Here is a 16,979-nt window from a genome sequence, read left to right on the forward strand (position 1 = left end):
CCAGGGAGCTCGTGCCAGTGACCACCATCCTCTCAGTGAGGAATCTTTACAAGAATATTTAAGCAGACAGTACATTTAAGAATATCAAAGAAAATAAAAGCAGAGCCATTGGGTCAGATGAAGCTACTGTTTCATGTCAGAAGGTGATGCCCAGGGGAGAACACAACAACAGAGCAGGCACGAGACATTTTCCAAAATAGCTGCCTGTTTCATGTCAGAAGGATGATGAACCTTCATGTCAGAAGGGAGAACACAACAACAGAGCAGGCACGAGACATTTTCCAAAATAGCTGCCCAGCCCCAAACCATTTTCAATTCAAGGACTTTCCACTCCTGTAGGGTCAACTTTAATGAACATTTGGCAGACACAGAAGCTGGATCCCATTTGTGTAGTGGCACACTACACAATTATCCCACCTTACTGGGGCATCTTTAAGCCACCTCTGTGGACTAATTGGTATTCTGGATCAATTAGCTGAGCACAGCCTGATTATTGCCCATATTGTTTAAGCATGATCCCATTACCCATAATCAGGAAGGCATTCCCTTCGCTGGGAGCTGAGAGCATTCACTGTCCCCATGCTATTCCAGAGCCCCAGGGTCATCTGTCCAGGTGAGAGGATGTCTGACCCTGCTGCAGAGCCCAGCTCTGGCTGGAGCACGGCACAAACAGGAGCAAGATTCATGGTGCCACAAACCCGAGTGAACACCACCAGAGGTGACACAGAGGTTACCCTACAGCTTTCCTTCCCAAAGCACTTTCCAAAGGGAATAACAAAGTTACAGTTAATGCAATAGTCGTCCATGTGGCTGAAAATAGCTCCTGACCTGGAACACAGGATTTGTCCAAGTCTCTGTCGTAGGTCACATAGGAAGGTCCACTCAATCAGCAGAATTTTAGACTGGTGCTTTTTTGACAGTTAAAACTGCTGAATTCGTTTATGGCTAAAAAAAGAATGCCAGGAAGATATTTTGAAAGCACTGCACTTGGAGGCCTTCATCAGAGGTGAGCTAAACTTAGAGGGACTGAGGTAGGAAGAGAAGTGTGTGAGTGACACCTCCATGGGACAGCTCCATCCTCTGGGGACCAGGCTCCTGCCTGCAGTGCCTGGCTTGTCTTTAGGGGAAGGAAAAATGGAATCATTCCAGGCACCAGCTCTCAGTTACAGGACTGATGCACTTAAAATTTTAGAGATTATTATGACCAAGTAAAAGCTTATTTCCTTTTAAAAAGGATACTGCCAAGTGTTTCACATTCATTCTTCTTCCACAGCCAAAAGGAAAAGGAATTTTAAAAACAGAGCAGTTGTAGACAGTCTCCCAAGGAAATTTAAATTGGTACGTACAAACCATCCAAACACCAGTTTGGGATGAGTCCCTGTGTCCCTGCCTTCATCCACACCACTTCTGGGATGAGTCCTGTCTCTCTTCCTTCGTCCAATGCCAGTTTGGGATGTGTCCCCGCCTTCATCCAGCACCAGTTTGGGATGAGTCCCTGTGTCTCTTCCTTCATCCAACACCAGTTTGGGATGAGTCCCTGTGTCCCTGCCTTCATCCACACCACTTCTGGGATGAGTCCTGTCTCTCTTCCTTCGTCCAATGCCAGTTTGGGATGTGTCCCCGCCTTCATCCAGCACCAGTTTGGGATGAGTCCCTGTGTCCCTGCATCATCCAGCACCATGGGATGTGTCCCTGCCTTCTGCTTTGTGCCCACTGTGTCTCTTGCTGTTTGTTTTGACTCTCCTGAGCGCTGCCTGTCCCCCTGAGTCAGCCCGAGGCGGGGATCCCTCCCAGCAGCAGCGCGGGTGGATCCGTTCCGTTCAGCACTAACGAGGGGCAGAGGTGTGGAGTGACTCACGGGAGAGGAACGCGCTGAACGCTTCTCAGGCTCAAGCCCTCACAGTTAATCCTGCAACCCCAAAACATTCTGAGCAGAGCCAGGGAGTGCCCAGAGGGAGGGATTTGCTGTTCGGAACTCTGCTGTGCGCCACGTCCTGGCACACCTCATCCCTGATTCTACAAGAGGAAGAGTTATCTGTTACTGCATCAACAGCCTCTTATTTACAGGACTTGAGTGCACCCATCCAAACAGGGCTTCAAGAGTACTGGAACAATACAGGTGTTCCACAATGACTGTTCTACATCGAATAATCTGTATTTTTGTATTAATATTTTTTTCTTTGGCCATGATGATACTGAAGTGTCATTTTCACAGAAGTCAAGTGAGATTCAAGTCCCTCTGTACTAACAGGGGGTTCTGAGGAGTACAAACACTGCTGGGTAAGCTCTGTGCCTGCAGCTAAACCATAAATGTCACATTTTTGTGCAATTTTGTGAAAGCAAGCAGGCTAAAGGAGTGCCCACCCTCACTGCAGGCTTAAAACTCACTGTGTTCATCTCCTGACATCAGTGCAGAGTCATTGAACAGAATCACAGAATGTGGAAGGAACCTTAAAGATCCTCTCATTCCACCCCTGCCCTGGGCAGGGACACCTTCCACTGTCCCAGGCTGTTTCCATGGAAAAGAGCTGCATTGTCAATCACTGCTCACAATTTCAGATATCACCCAACACAGCACCTAATTAATCTGCTTTCTTGCACTCTGAGCTTACTTAATTACCTGGTCAGGTTACCAACAGGGATAAAGTCCCATGGAATTACAGGGTTTAGGCCAGGCATGGGGTCAGTGGGGCAGGGACAGAGGAGCTCACAGCCCTGTGACCTCACACAGAACCAAGGGAAGGGGCCAGACACCAGGTGGGGTAAAACAGCTGCTGTTTCCTGTTGGAAATTATGGAACCTTCCTAACTAATTGTTTTCATTAATTGCAACCAGCGCCCACTTTCAGCTAGCACTAGTTAAGTTTCTTCACAGGCTCTTACAATCACTACATAACTAAAACCTCAAGTTTGCTAAAAGTAACCTTGCCAAGCTTCAATAAACAAAGCCAAAAAGAGTTGGAGATTGAACATCTGGGATCTTAAATTTATGACCCTTCAAGAGCATTGGAGTAAGTAGAAAATGCAGAGGAGATTAAGGCCTGGAAAGCTGGAGATTCCCTGAGAAAAATATTATAAAAGTAATACAGTATGTGGACCAGATTAGTGTGAAGAATGAGAAATTAACAACCATGAGCAGATAATAAGTAATGAAGAGAATTATGTAACCTAGAGCCAATGAACATTAATTTGTTTTCTAAAAATGTATAAAAAAGTGAAAAAGTTTTGTATCTGTGTCAGCGCAGAGGCTGAAGCTCTGTCAGCCACACATGCTCTTGGCTGAGGATACAGTAATGCCATACTCACTAACAGTGTCACACAGCCTTAGAGAGAGACCCCAAGGACTTTGGGGGATCTTGGGAACATTCCCACAGGCACCAGCTCTGCCCCAGGGCTGCCCCAGCTCCCCCTGCCCAGGCTGTGCCTGTGCCTGGCCCTGCTGCCAGCCCCGACAGCCCCTCAGCCCCCAGCAAGCCCAGGCAGTGTGACCACCTGAACCTGTCCCTGTCCCTTCACCTAGAGCTCACTCATCCTGTCCCATCACCTACACCTGTCCTTGAACATGCACCTGTCCCTGTCCCTTCACCTAGAGCTCACTCATCCTGTCCCTGTCCCTTCACCTCTTCCCGTCCCGGCACCATCCCCTAGACCCGTTGTCGCCCTGTTTTCTTAAGATTTTTCTAAGTTTTTTGATGTTTGCATTCTTGTATAAAACTTTCTTACACACTTTCTGTAAATAACTTATTGTTTTGCATTCCTTTATGGAGGAGGAGAAACTTGATGGACTGTTCGTTTGTCCAGTGTCCCTGGAGAGATGGCACTTTCACCCTCCAATCCTATGTCACCTTTGGAAATCTATAAAAGTAGGAGTGAGAAAATAAATCTCTTTCTTCCTGGCCTGAGAACAGCAGTGTGTCTGCGTCGTGTTGTCTTGTGTCCTATAGCGACATCCCGTCCCTCTCCCCTCCCCTGGCCCTACACCTACACTTGTCCCCACACCTATAGCTATGCCTGCCCCTATCCCTGCTCTTATCCTGTTCCTATTCCTGCCTCTCCTCCTTGTCCTTGTCCTTCTCCCTCTCCTTCTTTTCCTTTCCCCCGCTCTCCGTCCCTCAGCCCCTCAGGCCCCGCCGCCATTTCCCGCCGTGTGGGCAGGGCCGCGGTGCGCGCCGGGAGCGGGCGGGGCGGCGGCGGAGCGCGGGCTGGGTACGGCCGGGCCGGGCCGGGCCGGGGTCGCCGTGTCCCACCGCGATCCCCCTGTCCCGAGGGCATCCCCCAGTCCCGCCGGGATCCCGCCCATCCCCGCGCCCCTGACGCCGCGTTTGCTTTGCAGGAGGCCCAGGATGGCGGAGAGACCGGAGGACCTGAACCTGCCCAACGCCGTCATCACCCGCATCATCAAGGAGGCGGTGGGTGCCGGGCCCCGCGGCCCAGCGGAGCCGGGCGTCTGGAGACCCTGGTCCCGGGAGATCCCGGCCCCGGGAGGCCCCGAACCCGGGAGATGCCGGCCCCGGCCCCCGGCCCGTGCTGTGTCCCCGCCGCGGGGCTCTGCCCTGGGCTGTCCCCCTCGGGTGCAGGGGCTGCAGCCCTCACTGCGGCCTCCCGAGGGATGCAGCTCCACCAGTGCAGCGGCGCAGCTCCCGCAGTGCCACTGTGAGAATCAGGGCCCCCCAAAACCTCAGCACACAAGTCCATGTCTGTAGAAAAATCCAGAATAATTCCCAGTGGTTAATTTAGTTTGTTTGTCTGGAGCTGTGAGGTGTTGCTGAGTGGCTCTGGGCCTGGCAGGCATGTCAGGAGCTGAGTGGTCGCAGGATGAGTTACCTGCAGACAGTGGCCAGACCCCAAACGCCAGTCACTGGGCTTCTGCTCAGCTCCATGCCTTTCAGGGACACATTCCTACTGCCCTTGGCTTCCAGCTGGAAGCAGAGCTCCTGTGACAGCACCTCAGAGCAGTTCTCAGTTCTTGTGAGCCCTCTGAGTGCCATAATAAACTGACACTTGAATTATGTGAGTTTAAGTCGTTTTTAGCAGCTGCTGATAAAAGTTGGATTTGTTTTTCAGCTTCCTGATGGAGTCAATATTTCCAAAGAAGCCCGGAGCGCGATCTCCCGAGCAGCGAGTGTGTTTGTGCTGTATGCAACATCGTGGTAAGGACTTGGAGCAGCAGTCGATGGGGCACTTGATTGATAATTCATCTCTGCTGGCCTGGGGACTCTTTCTCAGTGTTATTTTTCTGTATTGCCTGTTTATAAAAATAAACCAATCTGCCAGGCTGCAGCAGGTGAGTTTGGACTGCTCAGAGCAGCCCATGGAAGGTAGCTGGGCTCTGGACACATCCACGTCCCAAAAAGAGAGGTCCCAGACTGCCGTTAACCTTAGCATGGCTGCACAGCCTTCTTGGCAAAGGCAGGGACACTTGACTCACTTTCAGGCTCTTCATCACAAAGCTGTGTTAGGGCAAGAGCTGCCACAGAGGACACAGTCACATTTTTGGGGTGGCTTGGCATATTCTCTGCAGGCAGTCATTTCTCTAATGTCATGTGCTTCTAGGGCTGTGTGGAACTGTCACAGCCAAGGTTCAGCTTACTGCTTCTCCTGCTTGTAGAAAAGTTCTGTGCAGGCAGAAAGTAACACTGTGGGAAAGCACAGACATGCAGTGTAAACAAAAATGTCTCAAATCTCCTTTAGTAAATGATAAAAAACCCCTAAATGTTTTGGGGATGGCTTTTTAAAGTTGCTTATGACTTTAATAAACAAGATGGAATTGCTAACAGTTCCAAATTACCTCTCTTTTTGCTTCTGCCTAGTGCAAATAACTTTGCCATGAAGGGGAAGAGGAAAACCCTGAATGCTGGGGATGTGCTCTCTGCCATGGAGGAGATGGAGTTCCAGAGATTCGTGGCCCCTCTGAAGGAATCCCTGGAAGGTACCGTGCTCTGTGGGTATCCAGGGATTCTGAGAGGCACTGAGTCCTGTTTTCCTTCAACGCTGGACAAGCAACACTTATTGCCTGTCTTGTTTCTCTTCTCTTTGCCCAGCATCCTACACTGCAGTTTGCCTGGGGAGTAACTAATGTGCACCTTAACGGGACTGGGATAACATTATTGCACAACTGATGAGGATTGAGAAAGTCTCATCTGCTCTCACTCCCCTATTATGTTTATCTAAGGAAAGCCATAGGTGCTGCCTGTAAATGTGACCTCCTGCGTCCTTTTCAGCATTTTTCTGCTGAAATTTAACCTGATTTCCTATGGAGCTGCTCAGCACAGCTCAGCTCGTAGGGTGAGTTGTGCTCTGAGTTCCCTGCTCCCCTCCAAAGCTGGGAGAGCAAGTGGACATTGGACCTGAGCCACTGACCTGTCCATGCCAGCGCCAAGCCCTCACTGTTCCCTCTCCTCCAGTTTACAGGCGTGAGCAGAAAGGAAAGAAAGAGGCCAGGAAAGATAAAGACAAGAAGGCAGACTCGGAGGAGCAAGATAAGAGCCGAGAGGAGGACAATGATGACGATGATGAAAGGATGGAGGAGGAAGAACAAAACGATGAGGAAGAGGTGGACAACTGAGCTGGCTCGTGGGCAGGGGCTGGGGTGTGCTCAGAGGGATGTAAAGGCTGTAAATCCACCTTGCTGCATCCCCTCGTGTTTCCATTAGAGCTTTGTACTGCCCCTCTGTGGCCTGTCCCTTTTGGCCTGTAATTTGTACATAAAGGACTCTGCTGAAGCTTTTCCCGTGGCAGAGTGGTTCCTCCCTGTGCCTGGGGGGCTTTGATCCTCCCCAGGCTCTGGGCAGGCACTTCCTGGGCTTTTGATGCTGGGCTGGCTCTGAAAGAGAGGAAAAAAGAACTGGTGGGTGCTCAGTGCAGAAACTGGCCAGGAGAACTTGAGACTCTTGAATATGAGGGGCTGAATCCAGTAGATCATTCACAGATCACTTATGGGGTGTAGAATGTAGGTGATGATGTCCAGAGGCTTGGAAGCTGCACATTGAAGCTTTTGATCCAGTTGAGTTGTTTTTTTTCCCTTTGTTTCCTTGCATCCTGGCTGTGCCTTCTCTCCCTGCTGTACTGTGACAGTGACACTGTGTCCTCCAGCCTCAGCAGCAGCACAGGGTGGCTGTACAGGGACCACGAGTTCACTCACTGACTCACCCAAACTAACCCAAATCTGAAAAACGCACAGTGCTGACAGGGTAACCTGTACACTGACAGTGACTTTGAGAGTCCTGAGAGACAAAGAGGAGACAGATTTAAAATCTGATTCAAAATCTGAAGCACAAGGAGGGGCTCAGATGAGGAGCAGGGCTGAAAACAGGTGGCTTTGTGCAGTGTTGGGGGTGTGACAGGTCAGTGGTGGCACTGAGGTCTGGTGGTCTCCCCTGTCCCCTTGCAGCAAGCTGAGATGTGCTAGAACAGAGTGGTGAATTGTGGTGGTTGTTTTTCCCCAGCTGGGATGAGCTAACTCCATCCAAGGTCCCTCTGTAGCCTTCGCTGGTCATTCCAGGGACACGGATGCCTCTGGGAGGGCAGCAGGATGTGCCCAACCAGGGGGCCAATGTGGTTTCACAAAAGGCTCCTGCAAGAAAGAAGGGTTGAGAGAAGCTGTTGATATTCCTTGTGCTAGTGTAGGTTTGTGCTTTTCCACTTGAACTCTTAGTTCTGATGCCTTTCTCCCCCAGAAAGTTTTAGATACATTTAAAACCCCCAGGTTTTGATGATGTGCAGTTTTAAAATAGCACTTGTGAGGAATCCTGGATCCTTTCCACCAAGAAATGGTGGCAGCTACCCACAAGAACGACCCTGCCTTCCTGCTTTTCTGGCATGCTGAATTTTCACATGCACACAAGCCCAGCTTCTGGAAAGAACTGAATCAACACAGATTTTCTGCTGTCTAGTTTCTGCTGGCATTCAGTCAGGCTGTGGAAAGCCTGAGCTGATGATGTGTTCCTCACATTTCTGAAAAACACCCACCTTCCAGCTCTTTTCCTCTCTTTTTTTTTTTTTTTTTTCTCTTCAGAACATATCTGGGGTGCATATTCTGGAAAGGAACAAGATCTAAATAAAAGCCAGTTTTTTGTTTGTTTTTTTATTTTACAGAAATGGGAGTCTCATATTTTGGTCAGTTATAAAATGAGCAGGTTGTGGTTGCATAAGCGGGATGGGAGCAGGAAATGCTCTGGGAAATTGTTTCTGGAGCAGCTGACATGGAGGAGGATGAGGGGAGGATGAAGGCTGCTGCAGCCTGGCCTCCTGTGAGAGGAGGGAGGGACTGTGGAAAGGAGGGGATTTCCAGGTCACTGCTGCGGGAAGGAGCTGCCAGCTCCTCATTGCTCCATGGAGATGTTCCAGGCTGGGAGGAAGAGCCAGGATCTGGATCCAGGGTTTCTGCACTGGAGTGAGCCAGGGAATGGTGCTTTGGTGGGAGAGCTGCAGAATGTCCTGCACTAAACCTGATCCTGGCATCTCCCCTGCTCTGAGAGACCAAGGCAGGGTCTGGGCTTCCCCCAGCACCCCAAAGCCCAGCCCCAGGTGCCTCTGCAGCACCCCAAACCCTGCTCCACACCAGCACAGCCTCTCAGCCATGCTCCTTAAAGCAAACACTGCAGCACTCCAAACCCTCACAGTGCCCCAGTGCCCTGCCCCAGCCACCCCAGAATCCTAAAACCTGGCTCCAGGTCCTCCCACAGTACCCTAGAACTGGACTGCATAGACCTCCAGCACCCCATAACCCTGCTCCATGCTCCCCTTCAGCACCCCAAAACCTGGCTCTGGGTCCTGCAGCACCTCAGAGCTTTGCTCCAGCCTCCATGAACCCCCAAAACCTGCCTTCTGTCCCCCCCAGCACCCCAAAGCTCTGCTCCATGCCCCCCAGAACGCCAAAACCTGGCTCTGAGTCCCCCTGCAGCACCCCGGAAATGGATTGCTTGGCCCCAGCAGCCAGAGCCTGACCCTGCCCCCGCAGCACCCCGAGGCCGTGCCCCGTGCCCCGTGCCCCCCGGGTGGAAGATCCCCGCTCCACCATCGCCCCCGTCCCCCCGCGCCGCCTTTCCCGCGCTCCGCCGCGAGACTTCCCGCCAGCCCCTCCGCGCGGGGCGGGGCTATGCTGATTGTGGGCGTGGTTATGTAAATCGCGGACGCTGTCGCACGGCAGGAGAGGACGCGGTGATCGGTGAGTGCCGGGACCGGGAACCGGACCGGGACCGGGGCCGGGAGCGGGCACCGGAGCTGGGGCCAGGGCGTCCCCGCCTCCTCCGGTCCCCGACCTCGGCCCCTTGCAGGGCTGCCGGGGAATGACTCCAGGGACGGGGCCCGGCCGCGCTTGGGCGCAGGCAGGAAGGGCAGCCCCGGGTAACGCAGCAAGGACAGCCCGGGTTTTGCTCAGTTTTGCTCGGTTTTTGCTCCGGTTTTGCTCGGTAACCGTGGCAACGGCGGGGGACGCACCGAGCAGCGTGTGATGCTGCGAGCTGGCGTCGGTCCTGAGCTCCCGCTTGTCCTGAGGTGTAATTTCAGACCCCTGAGCATCCCCGTTCCCGTCCTGGAGCGGGGAAACGTGACCTAACAGCTTGACCTTCGTAGGTAGCTCTTAATTAACCCTGTAATAGCTTGGCCTTCGTTAGAGGCTGTTAATTAACCCACAGCTCCGTTGTCTGCCTGAGGAGCTCCACTTTCCTAGAACTCCCCGGTCCGTCCCCAGCTGGGATTTTGAGAGCCTGCGTGTTCCTGGGATTTAGCTAAATAGTTGAGCTCACGTCTGAGGCCACGTGTGCTTGTGTGTCCTGAAATGCTGGGACACCTCTTCCTGCCAAGATGAGGCGAGATGAAGGGACAAACCCTCCCAGCTCGTGGGGGGCTGTGGGGAGCCGGAGCAGCGCCGAGTCTGCCTCCAGCCCGTCCCCGAAAATTGTCCGGTCGGTGCCGGTGCCGGCGTGTGCCGGGTTCTGCCATTGGCAAGTCGCTTCCCGTCCCTCGGGAGCAGCGAGGCGCGCGGGCAGTGCCGCGGGCACGGGCTGGGCACAGCTGCGGGTTCGGGTGCTGCGGCTTTGGACCGGTCCCAGTGGAAAGGAGCAAAGGTGAAGCCGCTCTGCTGCCGACCTGTCCTTGAACTCCTCCGGTGTGCGCGGAGCAAAGAGCTTTAGAAAGACAGGTTTGGGCCCTGGATGTTGGGGAAAGGTTAATTTGCTCTGCCGGGATCTCGGGAGGAGCAGCCCCAGCCCAGGGCGCAGCGGGTGCCGCAGTGTCCCCACGGCACACTCTTGCAGCCTCGCTCCGCGGCCCTGCCCTCCTTCCCCGATGTCCCCGGCTGTGCCACCCCGGTGCCCTCGTCCCGCCGGGTGCCCTGCGTGGGCAGCAGCTTGTTCTGGACGTGGGGCTGTGAAGGAGGACCCGGCCCAGCAGCCTGGGACCCACCCGTGCCGCTCTTATCTCGGCACTGCAATCCCAGCCGGTCCCGTCTCCTCCTCCTCCAGAGCGCGGTTTCTGGAGCTGTGGCCTCTATCTGTCCCATCCAGTCAGGTGCCTCTGGTCCCACCCGGCCCCCTCCCCTCCCTCTGGTGGGATTAACTGTTTAAAGCATTTTTTGGATTCTCGAGGTGGGTTTTGTTCACTGAGCCCTTTGTTTGCCATTGCCTGGAGCCAGGCGCCTGCTGGAGCTGCCAGGTTCACCCGAGGGCTGTCCCCTTCCCTGGAGTCAGGCCTGGGGCAGCAGCGTTCTAAGGGCTAAAAATGGCTTGCCAAGGGATGCCATGATGCTGGCAGCGTGCCTGTCAGCTGCTCTGCATCCCCCACGAGCACCACCTGATGTTTTTATTCGGGGTTTCTATACGTGTAAGCCTTGAACCAAGAGGGGCCTTTCCTCATCCCCAAGCAGAAGCGATTCCCTGGGGTACGAGAGGCTCGATTCCAGCCCTGGACTAAACACAATTCCCCTTTGTTCCAAGTGTCCTGTGCACTGGGGTGCTCTGACAGAGTTTGGCTCCATATTAGAACATCTTAAGGGTCTTGAGTGTGTAAAATAGGTGAAACAGTTCATGTTAAAGGTTTTCCAAAAGAACTGAGCCATCTCCCAGCTCTGTTACTGGGTGCTGGTGTAAAACTTTGCCCCCTGGATTCTGTGCTGGGAGCTGGAGCCGTGCCTCCAGGGGAACTCTGACCCCACTCTGTTCCCCAGAGAAAGTTTGGATGCAGGCTGAGGGTCAGAGAGTTTTACTGCCTGGGGAATCCCTCCTGGGACGGACCAAGGCTGTTCCCCTGAGAGGGGTCCCATCCTCCTCCTGCTCCATCTCCCCAGGAAAGCCCTGCCCTGCCCAGGATACTCACAGAAATCCACCTGCTCTTTCAGAATCCCCTCTCAGCTCTGCTCCTGCCCACCTCCCTCAGGCTCAGCTCCCAAAAACCCACGCTCTTCAGCAGGAACTTTGCTTTGTCTCCCAGGGCACCCGAGCTCCTCTGCACAGGGTGTTCAGGGCATGTGGCCCTGTGTGAGCAGCCAGCAGTCCTTGGAGCTGCTCTGCACAAACAGTCCCTTGTTGGGGTCGTGCAGCTGCTGCTCTGCACTGCAGCCAAACACCTCATCCCAGGAGAGCTCCCTTCCCACGGCCCCTTCCATCACATCCACCAGCATCATGGTGGTGGGAATTGAACCCTCATGGAAATGTAGTTCTTAATGGGCTGATCACAGAATTATTACTAGATCTGCTAGAGAATAAAACATTGCTACAGAAGAAGCTTCAGCCATGAGATAGCTAATGATTGATTTATGTGTGAGTTTTGTTACCTCTGAGATCAGTTTTGCCCAACTCCGTGGTTTTCTTTATCCAGCATTAAGTGGCCACTGGAGTTGTTTAACTGTGAGTTGTGTGAGAACTTTAGAGCCCTGGATTGTCCTGTGCCTCCAGTGCCCCTGCTCTTCTGTAACTGCACCTTCACACTGCAGCCATAAATATGTGTCGCTACACGGAATCATGGAATGGTTTGGGTTGGAAGGGACCTTAAAGATCACACAGAGCAGCTCTGTATCCTCTCCATACAAAAACACAATATCTCAGCACTAAGGAAACGTAAAATGAATGAAGAATTACCCTCTTGGGGCTCAGGGAAAGGAGCCTGCAGAGGGTGAACATGATTCTGCTGGGGGAGATTGTCAGTGGCTGGAAATGGGGGTTTCATACACAGAACTGGGGGGTTTGTGGGGAGGAGTCACTGACACCCCGTTAATGGGAAGGGTGTGCTCTGACTGCTGATGGGGGTCCTGCAGCACCCCAGGGTTGCTGGGGTGGAGCTGCCTGGGCTGCAGCTCATGGCCTGGCACGGGACAGGGTGAGTCCTGCAGGGGCTGCCTGGATCCCAGCCCCTCCTCACATGTGCCAAGAGCAGCAGCTCACCAGGGCCCCGCTGGTCTGTTTTGGTGTTTCAGAGTCTCCTTCCCTGACAGCAGAGCCACCATGCAGGCAGACTCCGTTCTCCACAGCGGCTACTTCCACCCCGTGCTGCGCTCCTGGCAGTGCACGGCCACCACCTTCGATGCCTCCAACCTCATCTACCCCATCTTTGTCACGTGAGTGAGCCCCAGCTCTCGGGGGAGGGATGGACCTGGCTCAGGGTGTCTGGCTGGGCCCATTCCTGCAGCCCCCAAGCTCTTAAATAGGTGCAGAGCCCCTGTGGACAAGTTTGGGAGAGAGGCTTCCTTCTCCCACCGAGTGCTCACGTCTCTGTCCCATCCACCTCCCACAGTGACAGCCCTGATGCCGTGGAGCCAATTCCCAGCCTTCCTGGACAAGCCAGGTAAGAATCCAGCCCCCCAGTCACTGCTATGTCCTGTACCTGGGGAGAGTTCATTTATGCCCTGAGCACGAGCCAGGGGGAGGCTTCCAACCCTCTGGTTCCTGCTTTGGAGATCTCCAACATCAGACAAGGTGGGAATGTTCATCCATTAAGGGAGTGGAGGGAATCATGCAGGGAATGCTGGAAAAGTGTCAGTACTGGGAGGGACAGCACCAGGGGCTGGCTCTGTCCCAGAGCACTCCCAGGCTGTGTGGGCTGGGCACATGGGGAGGCTGGAAGTGAACAGGGTTTCCAGCAGCAGCCAGAAAACCTCTGCAAGGATGTGGGATCTGGTCCTGCACTGGATCCCACTGGACTGGCAGCTCCCCTCTGCATCTGCTGCACATTAGCAGGGCTTTGGGCAGGGGTGCTGTGATGGGAAAGGGGGCTGGAGCTGCACCAGGGACACCAAGATAAGGGATCCAAGGGCAGGGTATGCCCATCCCTCCAGAGCAGTGTCCATGCCGGGCAGATAGTGCTCCTGGAGCCCCAGATAAGGGCTCAGATTGTTCCTCCCAGTGTTCAGGCAACACCTCCCTTGTACCTCCAGCCACTGCCTGGTGATGCTGGATTGCTCACAGGGCAGCATCCCCATCCCAGGGCAGCTCTCCCCACGGGGCAGGTCTGGGTGCCTGGCAGCTGCTTCCCTTTGCCCTCTCAGGTATGGAGTGAACAAGCTGGAGGGGATGCTGCGGCCTCTTGTCGAAGACGGCCTCAAGTGTGTGCTCATCTTTGGGGTGCCCAGCAAGGTCCACAAGGTCAGTGCACGTGTGTGGGGGTGCTGGGATAGCCACAGGGCTGTCAGAGCAATGGGGGCTGCATGGGGGGTAGTCTCCTGATCAAACAGGAGCAGTTCAGGGTTTCTGGCTGTGATATGATAGGATTTTGCAGTGACACCCATGAAGTCCCCAGAGCTCTGCAGGTAGCCCCAAAACCTGCCCTAGCTGCCCATCACCCTTTTCCCTCAGTGGGGTCACACCATCCAGCCTTACAGGGTTCCACAGTTGAGGAAATGCTTCCTGGGCAGAGCTGCTGCCACAGAGGAGCTGTGGGAAGTGTCAGGTGTGCATGCTGAGGTGTTCGTGTCCTCACAGGATGAGAGAGGCTCTGCTGCTGATGCCGAGGGCACTCCTGCCATCCAGGCCATCAGGAAGATCCACTCTACTTTCCCGGAGCTGCTGATTGCCTGTGATGTCTGCCTGTGCCCTTACACCTCTCATGGGCACTGTGGTGAGCACGGGCCTGTGAGACTTCTCCTGCCTCTGGGATTTGCCATTTTCTGATGAGGGTCTGGCCAGCTCCTGCTCCAAGACTTGGCTTCCCTGTACTGCTGTAGTTGAGCCTGGGCAACCTCTCCTGGGTTTTGACCACAGGGTGGGAAGCATGGATGGTTCAGACCCTCCCTCAGGCCACTGAGTCTGAGCATCCCTCCATGTCCTCCCTCTCTGTCTTCCCTTCCCTGGAGCAGCCACATGCTGTGTGCAGTCCCCAGCAGGCTCCTGGTCCTTATCCACCTCCCTTAACACATCAAGTTCCCCACTGCTGCTCTGAGCATCTCCACACCTTATCCCCAGAGCCACACTCCCCGGGGGACTGAGCTGTCCCTCTGCTGTGTAACCCCGGGTTTGTCTCCCAGGCATCCTGCGTGAAGATGGCACCATCCAGAACGAGCTCAGCTGCCAGCGGCTGGCCGAGGTGGCACTGGCTTATGCCAAAGCAGGTGGGGAGCCCTGGGCAGTGACACCCTAGTTTGGCTCTCAGAGCTGCCCCTCTCTGCTTTGGGCAGACCCAAAAGCAGACTGGGCCTGGCTCTAACTGGGAGTGCTCCCCTGCACTGTCCTGGCAGCACCTGAGCCTCCAGTGTTCCCAACATCCCTGTCCTGTCTGTCCCTGCAGGCTGCCACATCGTGGCCCCCTCAGACATGATGGACGGGCGCATTGCAGCCATAAAGCAGGCACTGATCTCCAACGACCTGGGCAACAAGGTGAGCCAGGGACCTGTGTGTGCCACAGGCACGAGCCACATCCATGGGAGGCTGCAGCACAGCGGGACAGGGCAAGTGGCAGGAGGGGCAAACCCCGCCTTGGTGCCACGGGCACTGCCCTGCCCCGGCACACACAGCAGGGGAATGCCCAGGCATGGTGAGGTGCCAGACGTGTGGCAGGGGGAGGGTAAAGCTGAGGGAGGGAATCTCTCCTGTCCCAGCACTGGGATGTGGCCCTGAGCTCCCAGCCCTCACAGCCTCTCTGTGCCCTGCAGGTCTCAGTGATGAGCTACAGTGCCAAGTTTGCTTCATGCTTCTACGGTCCCTTCAGGTGGGTCTGTCCCCCAGCCAGGTGTGCCCAGCTGGGGCCAGGCTGGCTGGGAATGCATTCCCAGGGAGTTACTTGGGAAAGGGACTTGTGCAGAGCCTGGGCTGCATGTAGGGCACACTGGTCACTTTGCAACACCCTACTCCTACTTCTCCATGCAAAAACGACTTGCCTAGAAGAGGCTGGCTGGCAGCGAGGTCACTGAAGGGTGATCTTCTCTCCCAACCCTTCACCTGCTCGGGTGCTGGTGGCAAGGCAGGCAGAGGGAGCTGCCTGCAGCTTCCAGGAGCAGTCAGGAGTCACAGCAGTCAGTGTTGCCCCACAGGGTGACTTCAGGGACAAGCTCAGCTTAGTTAGCTGTTAGACCTTGTCCCAAGAACAGCCTGACGCCAGCAGGGTATCCCCAAGGAATCTACCTTGGAAAAGAGCCTAACATAATTTTACCCAGATTCTGGGCATGGAGGGGGCAGTGGGTGTTGAAACAGCTCCCAGGGCCAGTCTGGGCCTGTAGGACCTCGCAGAGCAATCCCTGGGTGCTGAACTGCATTGGGAGTGCCCCCTTGTTCTGGCTCAGATGCTTGTCCTGGCCTGTCCTCGTGTTTCTGGAGCTGTAGGAGGTGGGAGGCAGGGGATCCTCACCGCCTGCCCTCTGCCCCTCTGCAGGGACGCGGCGCTGTCCAAACCTGCCTTTGGGGACCGGCGCTGTTACCAGCTGCCCCCGGGCGCCCGCGGGCTGGCCGTGCGTGCTGTGGTGAGTGTGGGGTGGGACACTCAGTGGGGTGAGTATGGGGTGTGGGGTATGGCTGTGGGGTGGGACACCCTCAGTGGGGTGACTGTGGGCTGTGGGGTATGGCTGTGGGGTGGGACACCCTCAGTGGGGTGACTGTGGGCTGTGGGGTATGGCTGTGGGGTGGGACACCCTCACACAGGGCCTGGGTGATCGCACCCCGCAGGGCTTGGGGCGAGCAAGAGGTTGGGAGGCAAATGGTCGATGGTGTTCCCCTTCCATGAGCCAAACAAGGCCCATCAGCCTGGCAGAGCTGGTCCCAGTGTGTGCCTGAGGGCTGAGCACTGGCAGCTGTGCAGTTGCTGTCCCCATGCCCTGCTTGGCTTGGGGTGTCAGCTGCAGGGACACGAAGCCATCAGCTCTCCCCAGGCTGTATGGCGGGGGGAGCACCAGCCACCTTGGCCACGAGGGACTCACAGCATCCTGTGATCCCTCCTGGGGAAAACCACCATGGCTCCAAACTCCTGGGCAAAACCAAGCTGTTCTTGTCTCCGCGCTGCCGTGGCAGGACCGGGATGTGCGGGAGGGCGCGGACATGCTGATGGTGAAGCCGGGGATGCCCTACCTGGACCTCGTGAGGGACGTCAAGGCTCGGGTGAGGACCTGCGGGGGGGCTCTGGGTGGGGGCCGTGGGTTCTGTGCGCCGGGACAGGCGCTGGAGCACCGGGGGTGTGCGGGCCGGGCTGTCCCCGGCGCTGACCCGCTCCCGCAGCACCCCACGCACCCGCTGGCCGTGTACCACGTCTCGGGGGAGTTCGCCATGCTGTGGCACGGGGCGCAGGCCGGCGCCTTCAGCCTGGAGGCGGCGGTGCAGGAGGCGATCACGGCCTTCAGGCGCGCAGGTGAGGCTGCGACCCCCGTGTCCCCCTTTCTATCCCCCGCGTCCCCCCGGGCTGGCTCCAGTGTCTCGTCTCTCCGCAGGGGCCGACATCATCATCACCTACTTCACACCGCAGCTGCTGCGCTGGCTGAGGGAGGCGGCGGGCCGGCACTGAGTGCCACCATTGCGGCCGGGGCGGGTTCTCCGGGAGGGGAGGGAATTCCGGGAGGGGCGGTGTTTCCGG

General features: G+C 55.6%; 2 protein-coding genes across 3 annotated transcripts; both read left to right on the forward strand.

Annotated features, from left to right (window-relative positions):
• Positions 1 to 4,172: 4,172 nt before the first annotated feature.
• POLE3 (DNA polymerase epsilon 3, accessory subunit) lies at positions 4,173 to 8,011 on the forward strand. 2 transcript variants are annotated; one of them, XM_041475169.1, is made up of 5 exons: positions 4,173 to 4,205; positions 4,333 to 4,408; positions 5,064 to 5,149; positions 5,810 to 5,928; positions 6,404 to 8,011. In XM_041475169.1, the coding sequence occupies exons 2-5, from the start codon at positions 4,343 to 4,345 to the stop codon at positions 6,562 to 6,564; spliced, it is 432 nt and encodes a 143-aa protein (XP_041331103.1). In that variant the 5' UTR covers positions 4,173 to 4,205; positions 4,333 to 4,342; the 3' UTR covers positions 6,565 to 8,011. The 2 variants fall into 2 exon arrangements, with proteins under 2 accessions (XP_041331103.1, XP_041331102.1); XM_041475168.1 differs by lacking the exon at positions 4,173 to 4,205 and having other exon boundaries at positions 4,213 to 4,408.
• Positions 8,012 to 9,110: 1,099 nt separating this feature from the next.
• Positions 9,111 to 16,973, forward strand: ALAD (aminolevulinate dehydratase). Its single transcript, XM_041475133.1, has 12 exons — positions 9,111 to 9,165; positions 12,409 to 12,549; positions 12,726 to 12,776; positions 13,477 to 13,573; positions 13,910 to 14,045; positions 14,452 to 14,535; positions 14,712 to 14,800; positions 15,076 to 15,131; positions 15,792 to 15,879; positions 16,424 to 16,510; positions 16,628 to 16,757; positions 16,837 to 16,973. The coding sequence occupies exons 2-12, from the start codon at positions 12,437 to 12,439 to the stop codon at positions 16,908 to 16,910; spliced, it is 1,005 nt and encodes a 334-aa protein (XP_041331067.1). The 5' UTR covers positions 9,111 to 9,165; positions 12,409 to 12,436; the 3' UTR covers positions 16,911 to 16,973.
• The last annotated feature ends 6 nt before the right edge of the window (positions 16,974 to 16,979 follow it).

The sequence above is a fragment of the Pyrgilauda ruficollis genome, unplaced genomic scaffold (assembly GCF_017590135.1).
Source record: "Pyrgilauda ruficollis isolate IOZ18807 unplaced genomic scaffold, ASM1759013v1 scaffold34, whole genome shotgun sequence".
Lineage (NCBI taxonomy): Eukaryota > Metazoa > Chordata > Aves > Passeriformes > Passeridae > Pyrgilauda > Pyrgilauda ruficollis.

What these genes read in the sequence shown, in the direction of transcription:
- ALAD (XM_041475133.1), top strand. Translation starts at nt 12,437, where the DNA reads ATGCAGGCAGACTCCGTTCTCCACAGCGGCTACTTCCACCCCGTGCTG. An exon ending in AGCCTTCCTGGACAAGCCAG is followed by an intron (nt 12,777 to 13,476) that starts GTAAGAATCCAG and finishes TTGCCCTCTCAG; the next exon opens with GTATGGAGTGAACAAGCTGG. An exon ending in CACGGCCTTCAGGCGCGCAG is followed by an intron (nt 16,758 to 16,836) that starts GTGAGGCTGCGA and finishes GTCTCTCCGCAG; the next exon opens with GGGCCGACATCATCATCACC.
- POLE3 (XM_041475169.1), top strand. Translation starts at nt 4,343, where the DNA reads ATGGCGGAGAGACCGGAGGACCTGAACCTGCCCAACGCCGTCATCACC. An exon ending in CCCGCATCATCAAGGAGGCG is followed by an intron (nt 4,409 to 5,063) that starts GTGGGTGCCGGG and finishes TTTGTTTTTCAG; the next exon opens with CTTCCTGATGGAGTCAATAT. An exon ending in TCTGAAGGAATCCCTGGAAG is followed by an intron (nt 5,929 to 6,403) that starts GTACCGTGCTCT and finishes CCTCTCCTCCAG; the next exon opens with TTTACAGGCGTGAGCAGAAA.